At 45.2% G+C, this 19,615-nt stretch overlaps 1 protein-coding gene across 1 annotated transcript in view; it reads left to right on the forward strand.

Annotated features, from left to right (window-relative positions):
* The window catches only part of PKNOX2 (PBX/knotted 1 homeobox 2), a 93,690-nt gene that overhangs the window by 64,252 nt on the left and 9,823 nt on the right, over nucleotides 1-19,615 (forward strand). Inside the window, exons 5-8 of the mRNA XM_065040020.1 lie at nucleotides 4,451-4,584; nucleotides 9,736-9,906; nucleotides 10,298-10,304; nucleotides 13,104-13,292. Coding sequence (XP_064896092.1) covers nucleotides 4,451-4,584; nucleotides 9,736-9,906; nucleotides 10,298-10,304; nucleotides 13,104-13,292 — 501 coding nt within the window. The remainder of the gene's footprint in view (nucleotides 1-4,450; nucleotides 4,585-9,735; nucleotides 9,907-10,297; nucleotides 10,305-13,103; nucleotides 13,293-19,615) is intronic.

Here is a 19,615-nt window from a genome sequence, read left to right on the forward strand (position 1 = left end):
TTTTTGCTGCATTTTTCCTGGTTTTGCCTCTCAGCATCCCCATCAGGGACCCTCTCGCCTCTTTTTCTGCCAATTTGGGTTGATTTTTCTTTATTTTTTATGATTTTCTTCAGTCACAGGTGAGAAACATGTTAAAAAAATTAAAAAGGAGGAAAAAAAGCTTTTTTCCCCTCCAAAAATAATCATTTTCAGGGGAGATAATAGGGAGGAAAAAAGGGGAAAAAAGCACCATTTTCCTAAAAAGGTCATTTCCAAGGAAGAAAACAGGAAGAAAAATGGGGGAAAAAACATTTCCCCCCAAATGGGAGAAAAATATGGGAGAAAAGCAATTTTCCCCTAAAAAAGTCATCTTAAAAGGAGATAATAGGGGAAAAAAGGGGGAAAAAAAGCCATTCCCCCCAAAAAAAAAAGCCACTTGCAAGGAAGTTAATATGGAAAAAAGGGAGAAAAAACCATTTCCCCCCAGAAAAAGTCGTTTTCTAAGGAGAAAAAAAGGGACAAAAGCCATTTTCTGACCAAATAAGAATTTTTTAAGGGAGATAATAGGGGGAGGATAAAAGAGAAAGGGGATTTCTTTAGGTTCAATGGGTTGAGGAATCAGAAATCCAACAGAACCCCAAATTTTCCCTCATTTTGGGGAAGGAAAATGGGACCCGCAGAGTCAGAAATTCAGCAGCGCCCGGTGAATTTCCAGGTGCCGGAGCCGAACTCGGGAGTTACGAACAATAAAGGGGATGACAAAATAAAAGAACAGAAAATAAATCCGAGCAAGGAAAAGGTCAGGCCAGAGATTTATTAAAGTCAAACAACTCAGAAGCGAAAAGGGGTTGGGCCGGTTCAGGTTTACGCAGCTTTTTGCTTTAAAAGCGAGAAATGGGCTTTTATTTTTCAGGCCGAGAACCTGATATTCAATATATATGTAAAAATATTAAAAAATAATAACATATATTAGTATATATATATACATATAAATAATTTAAAACTGTTTAGTTATATATGAATAACCACAGAAATAAATATAGGACTATAGGAGATGACTAAAGGAATAATGTATATATTAAAATATCTTATTTCTAGATAAATAGACACAAATAGATAAAAATAGGTAAATATAAAATATTTATAGAAATAGATAAGACAATAAAAATATATATAAATGTTAATAAACAGTTTAGTTTTATATGAATAACCACAGGAATAAATATAGAAATATATGAGACAACTAAAGGAATAATATATATATTAAAGTATCTGATTTCTATAGAAATAGACACAAATATATAAATATAGATAAATATAAAATAAATATATTTATATAAATAGATAAGACAAAAAATATATATAAATATTAAAAAAACAGTTTAGTTATATATGAATAACCATAGAAATAAATATAGAAGTATATTAGACAACAAAATGAATAATATATATTTATTAAAATATCTTATTTCTATAGAAATAGACGCAAATATATAAATATACAAAAATAGATAAATATAACATAAATATATAAATAGAGAAGACAAATAATAAATGCATTTTTATATATATAACTGGACACAGTAATTTATATGTAGAATTAAATTAAATTAAATTAAATATTTTAAATTAAATAAATAAACAATTAAATTAAACAATTAATAAATTAAATACAAATATATATAATAAATAAAATAAAATAAATAAAAGATATATATAATATTTTGCAAAAGGCAGAGGTTGCCTTTTGCTCCCACCTCAAGTCAAAACTGAAGATTTCCCAGCTAAAACACATACATGTGAATTTCGGGAACATTTCCCCATCAGAGCAGGTGAAATCGCCCCTTTGTGTCCATTTTCCACTGAGATTTTGAGTGAAAACCACAAGATTTGGGGGATTTGTGAAAAGAAAGGGATGCGTGCGTTGGACCTGTCTGCAAATCATTCTGATTTTTTTAAATGCAATTGTTAATTTTAAATGAAAATGATCCCTAAACATTTGCAATCCCATACGTGGGATTTTGTGGCGATGCCACAAATTTGCACCCGTGCGTCTCACATCCTAAAATACAAATATTTAACTCAAATTACCGCAAGTTTAGCATTTCTCATAGCGGAGCATTTCCAGCCCTGGCACGTTGCGATCTGAGGGTAAAACCAGATAATTTAGGCATGAGCAAAATAGAAATAAATGAAATTAAAACAAAAATTTTGGCTGGATTCTCGCGGCGCAAAAATGACTCATCCCGGGGTTTGGCGGGTTGGAAAAGCGTCATGTAATTTTGGAAGAAAATTGGAAAAACCTGTGTGTCTAGACAATAATTCCAAGTTAAAAAATCACGGTGAATCATCACTGAATAATTGCATAAATTCCCCCCCTAGCTTTGCTTTGCTTTGTCAGGATTTCTGCCTGTGTTTTCTTCAAGAAAAAAGTGGGGGGAAAAGTGGGAAAATCTTGATTTTGGGCTTTCCAGGTGAAATGTCTGTGGGTTTTCGTTGAATACATGTAAATGCGTTTTCACCCCAAATCCCGTCCCGCTCAGAGCCACAGCACAGGGTCCCCTCAGTGGTGCAGAATGTAGCAAAACTCTCTGGAAAAGTGCAATAAACCCTGGTTTTCCCTTCCCTTCCCTTCCCTTCCCTTCCCTTCCCTTCCCTTCCCTTCCCTTCCCTTCCCTTCCCTTCCCTTCCCTTCCCTTCCCTTCCCTTCCCTTCCCTTCCCTTCCCTTCCCTTCCCTTCCCTTCCCTTCCCTTCCCTTCCCTTCCCTTCCCTTCCCTTCCCTTCCCTTCCCTTCCCTTCCCTCCCCTTCCCTCCCCTTCCCTCCCCTTCCCTCCCCTCCCCTTCCCTCCCCTTCCCTCCCCTCCCCTTCCCTCCCCTCCCCTTCCCTCCCCTCCCCTTCCCTTCCCTCCCCTTCCCTTCCCTCCCCTTCCCTTCCCTTCCTCCCCTCCCCTCCCCTCCCCTCCCCTTCCTTCCCTTCCCTTCCCTTCCCTTCCCTTCCCTTCCCTTCCCTTCCCTTCCCTTCCCTTCCTTCCCTTCCCCTTCCCTTCCCTTCCCTTCCCTTCCCTTCCCTTCCCTTCCCTTCCCTTCCCTTCCTTCCCTTCCCTTCCCTTCCCTTCCCTCCTTCCCTTCCCTTCCCTTCCTTCCCTTCCCTTCCCTTCCCTTCCCTTCCCTTCCCTTCCCTTCCCTTCCCTTCCCTTCCCTTCCCTTCCCTTCCCTTCCCTTCCTTCCCTTCCCTTCCCTTCCCTTCCCTTCCCTTCCCTTCCCTTCCCTTCCCTTCCCTTCCCTTCCCTTCCCTTCCCTTCCCTCCCCTTCCCTTCCCTCCCCTTCCCTTCCCCTCCCCTTCCCTTCCCTCCCCTTCCCTTCCCTTTCCCTCCCCTTCCCTTCCCTCCCCTTCCCTTCCCTCCCCTTCCCTTCCTCCCCTTCCCTTCCCTCCCCTTCCCTTCCCTCCTTCCCTTCCCTTCCCTTCCCTTCCCTTCCCTTCCCTTCCCTTCCCTTCCCTTCCTTCCCTTCCCTTCCCTTCCCTTCCTTCCCTTCCTTCCCTTCCCTTCCTTCCCTTCCCTTCCCTTCCCTTCCCTTCCCTTCCCTTCCCTTCCCTTCCCTTCCCTTCCCTTCCCTTCCCTTCCCTTCCCTTCCCTTCCCTTCCCTTCCCTTCCCTTCCCTTCCCTTCCCTTCCCTTCCCTTCCCTTCCCTTCCCTCCCCTTCCCTTCCCTTCCCTCCCCTTCCCTTCCCTTCCCTCCCCTTCCCTTCCCCTCCCCTTCCCTTCCCTCCCCTTCCCTTCCCTTCCCTCCCCTTCCCTTCCCTCCCCTTCCCTTCCCTCCCCTTCCCTCCCCTTCCCTCCCCTTCCCTCCCCTTCCCTCCCCTTCCCTCCCCTTCCCTCGCCTTCCCTCGCCTTCCCTCGCCTTCCCTTCCCTTCCCTTCCCTCGCCTTCCCTTCCCTTCCCTTCCCTTCCCTTCCCTTCCCTTCCCTTCCCTTCCCTTCCCTTCCCTTCCCTTCCTTCCCTTCCCTTCCCTTCCCTTCCCTTCCCTTCCCTTCCCTTCCCTTCCCTTCCCTTCCTTCCCTTCCCTTCCCTTCCCTTCCTTCCCTTCCCTTCCCTTCCCTTCCCTTCCCTTCCCTTCCCTTCCCTTCCCCCTTTTTCCCTTCCCCCTTTTCCCTTCCCCCTATTTCCCTTCCCCCTTTTCCCTTCCCCCTATTTCCCTTCCCCCTATTTCCCTTCCCCCTATTTCCCTTCCCCCTTTCCCTTTCCCCTTTTCCCTTTCCCCTTTTCCCTTCCCTCTTCCCTTCCCTCTTCCCTCTTCCCTCTTCCCTCCTCCCTCTTCCCTCTTCCCTCTTCCCTCTTCCCTCTTCCCTCTCCCTTATCTCTTCCTCTCTTCCACTCTTTTTCTCTTTATCTGTTTCCCTCTCCCTCCCTCCCTCTCCTCCTGTTTCCTCTCCCGTTTCCTCTCCCACTTCCCATCCCACTTCCTGTTCCAGATGACGGCCGCATCGCAGCCGCCCCCCAAGGCTCAGTCCGTTCACCTCTCATCACCAGCAGCCGCCCCCCCGGCCCCGGTGCCGCCCGGAGACCCCCAGGCACAGCTGGAGGCTGACAAACGAGCCGTCTACAGGTGACACCCTCCACTCCTTCATTAACACATTCGTTATTCTAACGCTTTATTAATGCTTTAATTAATGCATCAGTTAATGCATCAGTTCGTCAATGCTTTAATTAATGCATCAGTTAATGCACTGATTCATCGATGCATCATATTCCAATCATAGTGATTCCAATGCATTAATTATTCTAACGCATTCTAATATTATTCTCATGCATTAATTAGCTACACAGGACTTAGCAATTAGCTCCTTTTTAGCAATTGTTCTTGATAATAATGCACAGTGTGGGAGCTCCTCATGGACCTGCCCCCCACCAAATCCAACCTTCGCACCCCACAAAACCCAAAATCACCTCTTTTTTGGGCAAAACCATGTGATTTTGGGCTGAGAAACCACCCAGAAGGACTAAAGTTCACATTTGAACCTGAAATATGGGGCAATGTTGGATAAATATGGACACGCCTCCCCCGCCTAGTTCCTTTTTTTGTCACTTTGGAGATAACGATATATGATATTGTAATATATGCAGTGATTTTATTGTATAGTTGTCACAAGGAACATTATAATTATGTAAATAGTATAATTATATAAGTAATATATAATTATATAAACGATATGTAATTATTTACAATATTATAATGTATACAGTAATGCTACAACAGTAACGTATAATATTATAATGTAATTAGGATTAAGATTTAAATTTAAGGGTTAATTAATGGCAGGGGCCGCGGGGTTTGTGAATCAAAGAACCGCAGCTGGAAAGTGAAGGAATTCAAGTATTTTGACTCCAAATATTCCAATGGAAGAGTCCAAAATGCCTGGAAAAGGGGATGGAGACACGGAATAAACCTCTGATTTCCCAGGCAAATGCCCACAATTATCCCGAGCAAGTCTGAAGGATTTTTCCAACGATGGAAATCATTTTCTCAAGGTGAAAAAGGTCAATTCAAGGAAAAAAAAAACCCACCTTTTTTGCACTTCTGTGAAGAGTTTTGTTGCGTTTGTGCACCAACAAAGACCAAAAAACCCTTTGGAGTATTCATTTGAAGGTCAAAAATATCACAGAATCACAGAATGGACTGAGCTGGAAAAGCCCTCAGAGATCATCCAGTCCAACCCTTGGTCCAACTCCAGTCCATTCACTAGATCATGGCACTAAGTGCCATGTCCAGTCTCAGTTTACAAACCTCCAGGGCCGGTGAGTCCAGCACCTCCCTGGGCAGCCATTCCAATGCCTGACCACTCTCTCTGCACAGAATTGCTTTCTCATCTCCAGCCTCAATTTCCCCTGGCAGAGTTGAAGCCCATGGCCCCTTGTCCTATTGCTGACTGCCTGGGAGAAGAGCCCAATCCCCACCTAGCTAGAACTGCCCTTCAGGTAGTTCTAGAGAGTGCTGAGCTCAGCTCTAAGCCTCCTCTTCTCCAGACTAAACAAGCCCAGCTCCCTCAGCCTCTCCCCATAGGGCTTGTGTTCCAGTCCCTTCCCCAGTCTTGTTGCTCTTCTCTGGACCCGCTCCAGCACTTCAATCTCTTTCCTGAGCTGAGGGCCCAGAACTGAACACAACCCTCCAGGTGTGGCCTCCCCAATGCAGAGCACAGGGGAAGGATCACTGCCCTTGTCCTGCTGACCACGCTCGTTTGGATCCAGGACAGGACACCATTGGCCTTCTTGGCCACCTGGGCACACTGTTGGCTCATGTTGAGCTTCCTGTCCATTAGTCCCCCCAGGTCCCTTTCTGCCTGACTGCTCTCCAGCCACTCTGTGCCCAGCCTGGAGCGCTGCAGGGGGTTGTTGTGGCCAAAGGGCAGGACCCGGCACTTGGCCTTGTTGAACTTCAGCCCATTGGAATCGGCCCATTTTTCCAGTCTCTCCAGATCCCTCTGCAGAGCCCTCCTGCCTTCCAGCAGGCCCACACTCCCTCCCAACTCGGTGTCATGCCAGAAACACCATTTTTTGGAGCTATTTCTCATCCCGAAAAGCGGGGAAATTATTATTGGCTGGTCCCACACATGGACTTGGTTGCCCAAACTTGCTTATTTTTGGGTCCCAGCTAAAAGTAGCCCTGAAATATATTTTTATCTCTAAAAACACACCCAACGAGCCTTTTTTTTGCTGCTGCAGAATCTGGATGTTCATTTTTGCAGCATTTAAAGTGGATTGTGTGTCATTAAAAGTACACGGGTTTCAGCCTCCACCTGAAACGCTGGATTTTTGGCTCATTTTCAATAATTGCACCAAGGCCGGTTGATCAACTGCCGGGAAAATGCGAAATATTGAAACCACTGGACAAGTCCCTGCTGGGTTTTCTGCTCCAGCAGGAGCTTTATCAACCATAAAACATAGAAAAAAAGGTGGAAAAAGGGAAACAAACTCACTCCGGTGCGGCGAGAGGGATTTTTTCCAAGTGGGAAATGGATTTCTTTGCATTATGTTTGTTTTCTACTATTAATTTTTTGTGGACGGAGCTGAAGCTGCAAAATGAGGCCATTAGAGCAATTAATTCTCCTTTATTAGTCCGTGTCGGAGCCTTTTTATGAGCGGCTGCGAACGACCTCGGTCCTGCAGGAAAATGTCAGGGCTGGTTGGGGTCTTGGATTTGGAGAATTCCTTGAAAAAATCAAAACCATATTGACCAAAAGCAGGTTTTTCCACCCCAAACCTCTTCCTTGTGCCATCAGGGGGATTTTTTTCATTGGCCGTTTGTTTTGCACATGGAAAGGAAAAGAAATTCAGTGACAATTCAGCTCAAAACTGGAGGCAGAAACTCAAATTCCGCGACACTTGATCGGGGGGCTCAGGACTCCCCCTGAACCCACCCCGGGGTTTGGCACCTCCCCCTTGTTTGATTTGATTATTTTACTTTTCTTACGTCATTTTGTTTAAATTTTATTTATTTTATTTCACATTATTATTTTTATTTTATTTTGTTTTAATTGCATTTCAATATATATTTAGTTAAATCTTATTTTTCGTTTTTTTTTATTATTGTTTTATTTTATTTTATGTATTTCTTCCCCTTCCCCTTCCCCTTCCCCTTCCCCTTCCCCTTCCCTTCCCTTCCCTTCCCTTCCCTTCCCTTCCCTTCCCTTCCCTTCCCTTCCCTTCCCTTCCCTTCCCTTCCCTTCCCTTCCCTTCCCTTCCCCCTTCCCCCTTTTCCCTTTTCCCTTTTCCCTTTTCCCTTCCCCCTTTTCCCTTCCCCCTTTTCCCTTCCCCCTTTTCCCTTCCCTTCCCTTCCCTTCCCTTCCCTTCCCTTCCCTTCCCTTCCCTTCCCTTCCCTTCCCTTCCCTTCCCTTCCCTTCCCTTCCCTTCCCTTCCCTTCCCTTCCCTTCCCTTCCCTTCCCTTCCCTTCCCTTCCCTTCCCTTCCCTTCCCTTCCCCCTTCCCTTCCCTTCCCTTCCCTTCCCTTCCCTTCCCTTCCCTTCCCTTCCCTTCCCTTCCCTTCCCTTCCCCTTCCCCTTCCCCTTCCCCTTCCCCTTCCCCTTCCCCTTCCCCTTCCCCTTCCCCTTCCCCTTCCCTCTCTTCCTCTCTTCCTCTCTTCCTCTTTTCCTCTTTTCCCTTTTCCTTTTCCTTTTCCTTTTCCTTTTCCTTTTCCTTTTCCTTTTCCTTTTCCTTTTTTCTGTTATTTGTATTATTATTTTATATTTCATCATTATATCTTACATTTTTATTATTTAATTGTATTATTTAATTTATTATTTAATGTATTGTTTTTACGTTATCTTATTGCTATCATTTATTTTTATTACTTTGTTCAATTTCTTTTTTTTAAAAAAAATTATTTTTAATTTTAGTATTTCTATTTGATTTCCTTTTATTTAATTTTCTTCCCAACTCCAAAGCAAACAAACCGTCCTTCCCGTCTCTCCCGGCCGTTCCCGGGGGCAGCGGCCATGCAGCCCTGATTATTAACCCTGATTATTAACCCTTAGCAGCCCCTAACCCCCTTGGTACCTGCAGCTGCAAATAGCTTCAGGACTGCAATACCCCCAAAAAAGCCCAATTTTTTGGGGTAATTCTGTGCCTTTTCTGTGAATTGGCAGAAACATCAGCAGGGACCCGGCGGTGCATAAATCCCAATATTTCCGCCTGGAATTTGCCTTTCATATCCCCGGGCTGAGCTGAAATTATGAAATTATTCCCCCCATCCCCGTTCTCCACTCCATTCTCAGTGAATCTCGCATTAAACCGGGATCAGGAGAGATTAAACTCGAATATGCCGCGGTATTAGCAGCTGCAAATGAAGATTTAACCCCTTCGCCTGACTCCGTCTTGGAAAAGACCATCAGGAATTGATTCATAATAAACTTTTGGACCATTTTTGGAGATAAACCAGTGGAGCAAACCCCATCGTGCTGGGATAACTGGGGTGCTGGGGGAAGACCATCCCTGGAGCAGCATTTTGCTGTAAGACTCCATAAATACTTTGATTTTTTAATTTAATTGCACAGAGAGGTTCATTGAGGTTCATGCTAACTCGTGATCTTCAGCCCCTTCTTCTCCATGTGATTTGGTGTTGGAGGTGTGTTTGCATTTTATATTCCGTCATCATTAGAGCAAATTATGGATTTGCAAGAATTGCAAGTTGTAGATCCGTATGAAAAACTGCAAGTCTTTGTTTTCTAAGATTCATCTCCTGGTGAGAAATAAGTGGGATTTGGCCCATTTTTTCCTTCGTGTGTAGACCTGGATGTACTTTATGGAGGTACCTCTTGGTGGAGGTGGGACCTTTAGGTGTGTCCATAGGATATTGAGGGGACGTAGGAACATGGGCTTATCTCATCTGACATCTCCAACCATTGGGTGAAATATTGATGTCCATCCCCAAAATGTGAATCCACCAACACAGCAGATGCCTTCAAGACAACCACCATGACGCCAAACTTTTTTCACCCGTGGCTTTGGTGATATGATGGAAGGCACCAAGACGCTGGCAGAAGTCATTGTCTGGTGGAGAAGATGGTGAATTTTGCTGGTTTTTAAGCTTTTTTTTTCTTGTCGGAAAAGGTCCAGAGGTAGAACTTCCAGTGTTGGGTTGGGAGTGAGGTTTGCATCACCAGTTTCTTGTGAGCTGAGAAGGAACAGATGGAGGGTGTGGGGTGTAAATGGAAATGGGACCTAAACCGGTCGGTGTTCTAGGGGGTCTCCTTTGTCATCTGCAGGCACCCGCTCTTCCCACTGCTGACGCTGCTCTTTGAGAAGTGTGAGCAGGCAACGCAGGGCTCCGAGTGCATCACCTCGGCCAGCTTCGACGTCGACATCGAGAACTTTGTCCACCAGCAGGAGCAGGAGCACAAACCCTTCTTCAGTGATGACCCCGAGCTGGACACCTGGTAGAGGCAACTGGGGGTGGGCAGGAGGTTTTGGGGGGTTTGGGGAGAGGAGATGAGGAACAAGTTATGAAGATCTACCACCTTGGGCAACGTCTTGGAGCTCTGTTGGTAGTGTTGACCATCTTGGAAGTGTTCTCCATAGAACTTGCAAGATCTTTTCCAGGACCTTCTCTGAGACCTTTTCCATAAGATTGCTTGTGGAAACAAACCCCTGCCCAATTTTTGGGTGGTTTTGCCACACAAATGTCATGACATCAGCCAATTTCCTGGGAACACCCAAGACTGAGGGCAGGTTTGTGCTCCAAAACTTGCGATTTCTGCAGGAATTCCTGCTCTCCAGGGCAACATGCAACAGCAAGTGCATTCTTGTCTTGCGCCATCTTGTTTCAAGTATTATGGTTAGCTCTTGTCCTGGAAAAGGCAAAATAAGAGCTTTTATCCAGAAAGGGTGATGTGTATCAATGGTTTGGGACACTTTGGGCCATTTTTGGTGGCTTCTCTATCATCGCAACCCAAGTTTCCTACCGTACCGATTGCTGCTGGAAGGTGCCTCAGAAAACTGCTTGGGATGGAACTTTTCACAGTATCACACAGTATCACAGTATGTTAGGGATTTTCTCAGGAAACATCCCCAAATCCTCTTATTTTGTCCAGGAAGCCTGCACAGATGGTCTCCATGGCAAGCTGGATGGACAAGTCCATGACACCATCCTGATGGACTCTTCTCGACGCTCGGCGAGCAAATTTTTGGGGTCAAAAGCAATTTTGCCCACCTCTGAACATGCAAAGAGCAAAACACCTTCCTCAGGGGTTGGTGTGTCCCCTGGGACACGTTACAGAGGGATTTCTGTCCCAGAAAAAAAGAAAACCGGGCAATTCAAAGGCAGCTTTTCCCAAATATTTCAGATACTGAGGACGGGAGTTTGTCCAACAACTGATACGAAAGGAAGAAGGAGAAACGCTCATCCAAGTGTGAAGTCCTAAAAGAACGCAAGAAACAGTTGCAAGATGGATTAAAATTCTGCATTTTTGAGCCTGATTTCAGCTTGTTTTGCGAGATCCCTAAATCCCGAGTGGTTTAGGAGCCTGTGGAAAGTCCCCTGAAAAATATGGGGTGTGTGAAGCGCCACGTGCAGCTTCCAAAACCCATTTGGCAGTTTCTGTAGCCAAGAACAGACCAGAAAAAGCAACATTTTGGATTATTTCAGTTTGGGAACTGAATATGCACTGAATGTTGAGGTGGACGAACAAACCAAAATGAAATATTGTATTAAATTAGTTACAAATGGGCGCAATGACTTCACAAGAGGAGAGAGATGAAGCTAAAAACGGTCAGAAATTTTGGGGGAGGAAAATCTATTCCTACATATATCGAGATGAAACATCTCCAGCAAACACCTAGTGCAGGAGATGTGTCCACAGAGGCAATTTTCACTGTTTTTTTAGTGGTTTCTTCTAAAAAAAACCGACACCAATCTTGTTTTTTGGGCCTTGTTTGGGAGTAACTCTTGCTGCAGAGGTGAAATTTGGCTGTGGAGAAACGCATCAGTCGCATGGATGGGATCACAGCACTGGACATATTTATATTCTCATATATATATATATATATATATATATGTATTCTTCTCCTATTTCTGGGATATATCTGTATGTATATATTCTATTCGAATGCCCAGAATGTCCCCAAAGCCACCACGTCGCCCAGGGTGTTCGGCCTCCATCAAGACGTGGTTAACGTGATGCTGAAGGAGAACATTGGCACAAATGGAATTTGGGGTGAAGAAGTCTCACCGTACACATAATTTAACATTTTAAACTGGTATTTCCCCCCTATTTCCACTCTGCGCTTTTTGGGGTGTTTTTTCTTCTAACATCACTTCCCAGGAAATCGGTGCTGGCAAAGCAGGGCCGAAAAGACCGGTGGCTTAGCCGTCATTAGAATAAGAGTCATGTATTCCTCACCGCCGAGATGCACATAATTAGAAATTAGAAAAAGGTCAGATATCACCATTATCAACTCAATCAGCTGCCGAGTGCCACACAGTCAATTAATTCAGCATCTGTATTTTTTACGACCCCGTGCACGTCCGCCGTCGGACTGTAACTCTTTATCCGGACAGATATACGATGCAGTGGAGCAGGGACATAAAATGAGACCCTAAGCAAATGAGCTGAGATAATTGAGAGATTTATTTTTTATACATATATGTGTCAGGTCTTCTTGCCTTTGCCCTTGAATATTGACTTTCATGGCCGTTGAGCCCTGGGAGGATGCAGAGAGCCGGGGCGCGACGCCTCCGCCTCGCGGTTCGCAAGGGAAAAAGAAGGAAAAAAGGAAAATAAAGGAAAAAATTTCGAAAAGAAAGGTGAATAAAAAGAAAATAGAATTTTTGCAGCCACAACCTGGCATCCCTGTTGTTCACCCACCAAAAATTCACCTTCTCCGTGGTGAAGCCACCACCCGAGTTTGGATTTTTGTGGATGTTTCCCCACCGTGGCGACCGGCAGTTTGTAAAGATGACCACTAAAATTTGCAAGTTAAAAACACCCTTTGAAATGCAAAGACGCTTTGTTACATAAAACCCGATTTATTGCCCCGGAGTGAATAGCTGAAATTTTATATATTATGCAAGATTTCAAACAGCAGCTGTAAAACTTCAGGTTTCAGGCTCGGCACGAGGAATGTTTTATGTGTAAATTTTTTCCCGTTTATGGGGTACGTTTTAATGAGGCCCAGGCTGACGGCGGAGCCGCAGCCCCATAATCTCGTTAAAAGAAGTGGCCTCCGGAGAATAACCAAACACTTCTCCACATCCAGGGCTTATTTTTGGGGGCAAGAAGAGCAATTCCCACGAAGGCAACAGGAATTTTTGTGCGTTTTGCAGAGGTGTGATTGATGGGGAGGGAAAAGGAACCTGCAGGTGCGGAGGGATGGACTCTGGGATTGGTTTGGGGTGAGAATATTGATTTTTTTGGCTGGTTTCAGTGTTTTGAGAGAGGAAATGCATTTAATTCTACTGTAAGTATCAGCTTCAAGTTAGATTTTCAGTGCGAATATTGATTTTTTTGGGCTGTTTTGAGAAAGGAAATGTATTTAATTCTACCATAAGGATCAGTTCCAGGTTAGATTTTGGGTGGGAATATTAATTTTTATGGGCTTTTTTCCGATTTTAACTGCTGTTATTATCCTTGCATAGATGGTGAAGGCAATCCAGGTGCTGCGCATCCACCTCCTGGAGCTGGAGAAGGTCAACGAGTTGTGCAAAGACTTTTGCAACCGCTACATCACCTGCCTCAAAACCAAGATGCACAGTGATAACCTACTCAGGAACGACTTGGGGGGGCCCTACTCCCCTAACCCCTCCTCCATCAGCCTCCACCCCCAGGTAACGCCTCAAAAATCGCCCATAATCCCCAGCGTTGCACGTTGGGCAACGGGTGAGTCGCAGGTCGCTCTACAACTCTTGGGGCCTCCTGACAATTCATGAAAACCCATCCACAGTTGAGGAAACTAATTAAAAATGACACATATCTTGCTTATTTGGTGCAATAAGTGATGCTGTGGATAATTTGGGGGTTTTATGGCCTTTTTTAACGCCTTAAAAATCGCCCATAATCCCCAGTGTTGCACGTTGGCCAATGAGTGAGTCAAGGATCTCTCTACAACTCTTGGGGCTTCCTGAAAATTCATGAAAACCCATTCCCAGTTGAGGAAGATGGTTACAAATAACCCATATCTTGCTCATTTGGTGCAATAAATGATGCTGTGGATAATTTGGGGGTTTTATGGCCTTTTTTAACGCCTTAAAAATCATCTGTAATCCCCAGCTTTGCATGTTGGCCAACAGGTGAGTTGAGGGTCTCTCTACAACTCTTGGGGCCTCCTGAAAATTAATGAAAACGCCTTCTCAGTTGAGGAAAATAGTTACAAATAACCCATATCTTGTTCATTTGGTGCAATAAATGACACTGTGGATAATGTTTATTTCTTTTTTAATGGGCTTTTTTAACGCCTTAAACATGGCCGGTAATCACCGTTGTTGCATGTTGGCCAATGGGTGATTTGAGGGTCTCTCTACAACTCTTGAGGCCTCCTGAAAATTTCTGAAAACTCATCCCCAGTTGAGGAAAATAGTTACAAATAACCCATATCTTGCTCATTTGGTGCAATAAATGATGCTGTGGTGATTTTTTTTTCCTTTTTTTCTTTTTTTTCTTCTGACCATTTTATCCATGGGTTTGGCAGAGCCACAACCCCAATGTTTGTGTCTCCGCACAACGGAGAGGTGAGAACTTCTCTGAAACTCTTCCATTGCAGCAATGAAATGTCACGGGGATCGAACTGCAGAAAGAGGGCAAGAAATTTGCATTTTTTTGGTGAAAAAATAATTATTTATTGATGGGAGGAACAGAAACATCGTGATTGTATCCACTATCTCCTCTCTCCCCGTTCTCTTCATTTCAGGGCAGCTCAACAGAGTGGCTGGAGAGCAGTCAGGCAGAAAAGGACCTGGGGGGACTAATGGACAGGAAGCTCAACAGGAGCCAACAGTGTGCCCAGGTGGCCAAGAAGGCCAATGGGATCCTGTCCTGGATCCAAACTAGCGTGGTCAGCAGGACAAGGGCAGTGATCCTTCCCCTGTGCTCTGCATTGGGGAGGCCACACCTGGAGTGTTGTGTTCAGTTCTGGGCCCCTCAGGTCAGGAAAGAGATTGAAGTGCTGGAGCGGGTCCAGAGAAGAGCAACAAGACTGGGGAAGGGACTTGAGCACAAGCCCTATGGGGAGAGGCTGAGGGAGCTGGGCTTGTTTAGTCTGGAGAAGAGGAGTCTTAGAGCTGAGCTCAGCACTCTCTAGAACTACCTGAAGGGCAGTTCTAGCCAGGTGGGGATTGGGCTCTTCTCCCAGGCAGTCAGCAATAGGACAAGGGGGCATGGGCTTCAACTCTGCCAGGGGAAACTGAGGCTGGAGATTAGAAAGCAATTCTTTGCAGAGAGAGTGGTCAGGCATTGGAATGGCTGCCCAGGGAGGTGCTGGACTCACCGGCCCTGGAGGTTTGTAAACTGAGACTGGACATGGCACTTAGTGCCATGATCTAGTGAATGGACTGGAGTTGGACCAAGGGTTGGACTGGATGATCTCTGAGGGCTTTTCCAACCCAGTCCATTCTGTGATCCTGTAACAGATTTTTGGATCTCAAAAACCCTTTTTGGCTTTGCTGTTCCTTTTTTCCTCGTCATGTTTTCCAGTTCTCCCCCAGCAATCCCACCTTGACTTTTATTTTATTTGCGTAATCTGGGTTTTAACCGGGAGAAGGAAACATCTGGTGACTCAAGCACAGTGGGCAAGTGCAAGGACGTGCCCAAGTACTGCAGAAATACCAAGTGAAACGGCCAAACCAAGCTGCACCTTGGTAGAATTTGGGGCACAATGAGGGATCTTTAACTTAATATTTGGAAAAATGTTGTCCATGGTTTGGGGTTTTCATGGGATAAATGTCAGCTGGTTGGCCCCAAAAGCTTCCTTGATGTGACATTGGGATTTGTGGCTCTCAAATACTGGATTTTTTAGGCAGAAAATGAAATTTGAAATAAGTGCAGCCAGCTCAAAATAAACCAGAGGCTGGGGGCTTATTTAGGGCTTTTTGGGACATTTTTAGGCTGGTAGAAATGGAAAATAAGAGTGATGTTTAGCAGCTGAACTCCGAGCACCACAGAGTTTGATGCCAACATGACGCTTGTGGCCACTTTCTTGCCCCAGCTCCGCGAGGGGAAAACCCCCCCAAAAGTTTTACTTTCTAATTTGAGTTTCCTGAAAGCACCAAACCACTTAATCGTTGCTCTAAAAAAACCCCCGGCCTCTCTCTATTTCCTAATAATCTCTAGAAATGGACTTATTATCCCTTCGCTGCTTTATGGGAGCATTCCTTATGATCAAAATTAGCAAGACACTTGCATAAAAGAGAACAATAATTGCTCAACGAGCATCTCGTTTGTAATTTATTAGTTTCTATTATTGTGCGTTGCCATGGCAACAGCTCGCATCCCGGCTGATGAGAGAGATGTTAGATATGAGCCGACGAAGCTCCCGGTCCCAGCAAATGGAGATGCACGGTTTTTATCAGTAATTTTCATGAAAATAATAAGTGAGGGAGTTAATGAGATGGAAAGCCGTCCTGTGGCTATTGTGATATTTTTTTTTAAAGTGTTGATCTAATTAGAATGCATCGGTCAGGAAAAGTAATGAGGATTTAGTGCTTCACAAAGAGGTGGGGATCGTATCAGAAAATTAGCACAAGTCATCGGAAAATAATCAGGCCCGTGGAGACGTCCCAAGCGCCTCCGATTCCTGCGAACCCGGAGCCGCCGCCGTTTGCCTTCCGGGCAAGACAAAGTTGAGAAATTCAAGTGAAGATTTGGAGGCAATTGCTAAATAGAATTTTCCCCAGAAAAACCCAAGTGGAGGGAAAACCCCGTCTCGGTGCCGATGGGCACCAAATATTCCTGGTGATAGACCAGAAGAAGCTGCTGTCTCGTCTGGTCGTTGGATGAGGTTGACAGAGCGATGATGATATGACAGAAAATTTTTTCTCATTATCCAACCAAGAAATTTCAAGTGCCTGAATATACTCAGTACTCGCTAAGTCTTTTTGAGTTGTCACGAATAAGGTGTAAAAAAAAAGGGTGGAAATACTCCGTACCCATCAGTTGAGTTTTAAGGGCCAGAGGCCTGAAGAATCACGGGATTGGTGTTTAAAAATGGCAGGTGGGACAACTTCACTAATTATTGTCCTATGCATCTGTGCAGGAACAAACCCAGGTTGCAGTATAAGTTGGGAAGCGACCTGTTAGAGAGCAGCGTAGGGGAAAGGGAGCTGGGGGTCCTGGGGACAGCAGGGTGAGCATGAGCCAGCACTGGGCCCTTGTGGCCAGGAAGCCAATGGTACCTGGGGTGGGTTAGAAGGGGGTGGTCAGTAGGTCAGAGAGGTTCTCCTGCCCCTCTGCTCTGCCCTGGGGAGACCACACCTGGAATCTTGTGTCCAGTTGTGGCCCCTCAGTTCCAGCAGGACAGGGAACTGCTGGAGAGAGTCCAGCGCAGCCACCAAGATGCTGAAGGGAGTGGAGCATCTCCCGTGTGAGGAAAGGCTGAGGGAGCTGGGGCTCTGGAGCTGGACAAGAGGAGACTGAGGGGGAACTCATTCCTGGGGATCAAGATGGAAAGGGGCAGTGTCAGGAGGATGGAGCCAGGCTCTTCTGGTGACAACCAGTGACAGGACAAGGGGCAATGGGTGCAAACTGGAACACAGGAGGTTCCAGTGAAAGAGGAGAAGCAACTTGTTTGGGGTGAGGGTGGCAGAGCCTGGCCCAGGCTGCCCAGGGGGTTGTGGAGTCTCCTTCTGTGCAGACATTCCAACCCGCCTGGACACCTTCCTGTGTAACCTCATCTGGGTGTTCCTGCTCCATGGGGGGATTGCACTGCATGAGCTTTCCAGGGCCCTTCAACCCCTCACATTCTGGGATTCTGTAACGCAGGTAAAACAGCTAAGGGGTGGCTAATTGTTTTAAAAAATCAAAATAAAGGAAATGTGGTTAATATCAATGAACAAGGTTTTCTCAGGGCATGGGAGCGGCATCAACCATTTTATGAGCAGATGCACCAGGTTGGTCACGAAAGCCAAATATTTCAATTTTTTGTGAAGATTTTTGCCACAGGACGGCCTGCTTAAGAAATTATGGATGCGCAATAACAAGGATGTCAACCAAAATTGAGAAAACAATGTCCAGAGCTGTCAAAATGTCGTCGCGGGAGAATTGTGGTTGGATTTCCCTGGTGTATCCAATAGCACGGCCCTCGGCTTGGTGTCATTTGTGCTTTCGAAGATGAAAAATGCAAGAATTTCTGGAAATGCAGAAATGCCTGAAGGTGATGGAGAGAGGACAGAAAGACCCAAACAAGTGTTTTGCCTCTTGCCAAAATTTCACGTTGCCAAGTCTGGTGTTGGCCACATTTGGGTGAAAATCCAGCATTTTTGGCTATGTTCTCAGCCTTCCCTGAACCTTTGTTACCTTACTGACATTTTTCTACCCCGTTTTCTCCATCGCTTTGTTCTTTGTGCTGTGTGCTGTTTTGGGGAAGAGTTTTAGCTTCTCTGCCGTGCGAACCCACCAAGCAATTCTTCTTCTTCCATTTTTATTGGTTGGTTTTCACTCCCGTGAGTCCTCCCCAGACTCTTTTAACTCTCTCCCTTCATGTAATGAATATTTTTTGAGTGTTTTTCAGACAGGGACAGGAAAGGAGAGGTGCTTGTTGTATGGGGAAAATCCAATTTAACCCAACAGTTCAACTTCCCTTCAACATCCAAGTTGTCCTCACTGCTCTCCAGTTGACTTCGCTTCCAAGAAAAACCCCACCACAAAGCCGATCATCTGGTGGAACCCCAGACTTCTAGGGACACTTACATTGGGTTACATTTTGCATTTCTCAGCTGTTGTTTTGAGTGAGAATTGCAGCAGATTGGCACTATTTATTCATATTTGGCATTTTCAGGATGCCATTTCTTCTTCTCATCTTCCCACCCATCGTGTGGGTGGTTGGAGGTGACAGTTGGGTTGGCTGGACTTGAAGCAGTAATTCTCTCTATAAATCTTAATTTCTATAACTTTGCCCGTGGACAAGCCGGAGTTTCTCTGTTACTAATATTTAAATCCAAATTTGTTCTTTTTTCCATCTCCATCCATCCACAAAGGAGCTTTAAGAACCTCCTTTCCATGACTTTGAGGTTGACCGACTCTTTCTCCTTAAACTCATTGGTTTCTTTTCTTTTTCCCCAATTTTTCCCCAACTTAACTCGATCGCAAGCATATTTCACAGAGTTGGGATGAGGTGCAAATTTTTGTGTGTGCCACCCAAAATAAATAAAAATTAATAAACATCATACAGAGGAAGGACATCAGCCCAAGTAGCATTTGTCTACACTTGGACACTTGATCGCTGGCAGTTGACGCATTGTAAGGAAGGTTGTTTTGTGTTTTTTTGGTCTTTTTCTCATTAAAGTGACTTAATTTGGAGAGATCATGTTTTCCCATCAGCGCTGAGATGCATCTCTGCAGAGACACCTACTGAGACAGTTCTTTTTACACTCAAGCTTCCGAGTCACTGGAAACATTTCAACTTTGAGACCTAAAATATCAAACATTTTCCACTGCAGCAAACCCCAAGTGCAATGTAATTTTGGCTGACATTTGCCATCCAAGGCAATTAGCATGCAAAATATATTTTTTTTAAATCTTGGAGATATCTTGGCAGAAAGGGACCTGGGGGGACTAATGGACAGGAAGCTCAACATGAGCCAACAGTGTGCCCAGGTGGCCAAGAAAGCCAATGGTGTCCTGTCCTGGATCCAAACTGGCGTGGTCAGCAGGACAAGGGCAGTGATCCTTCCCCTGTGCTCTGCATTGGGGAGGCCACACCTGGAGTGTTGTGTTCAGTTCTGGGCCCCTCAGGTCAGGAAAGAGATTGAAGTGCTGGAGCGGGTCCAGAGAAGAGCAACAAGACTGGGGAAGGGACTGGAACACAAGCCCTATGGGGAGAGGCTGAGGGAGCTGGGCTTGTTTAGTCTGGAGAAGAGGAGGCTTAGAGCTGAGCTCAGCACTCTCTAGAACTACCTGAAGGGCAGTTCTAGCCAGGTGGGGATTGGTCTCTTCTCCCAGG

The sequence above is a fragment of the Columba livia genome, chromosome 24 (genome assembly GCF_036013475.1).
Source record: "Columba livia isolate bColLiv1 breed racing homer chromosome 24, bColLiv1.pat.W.v2, whole genome shotgun sequence".
Lineage (NCBI taxonomy): Eukaryota > Metazoa > Chordata > Aves > Columbiformes > Columbidae > Columba > Columba livia.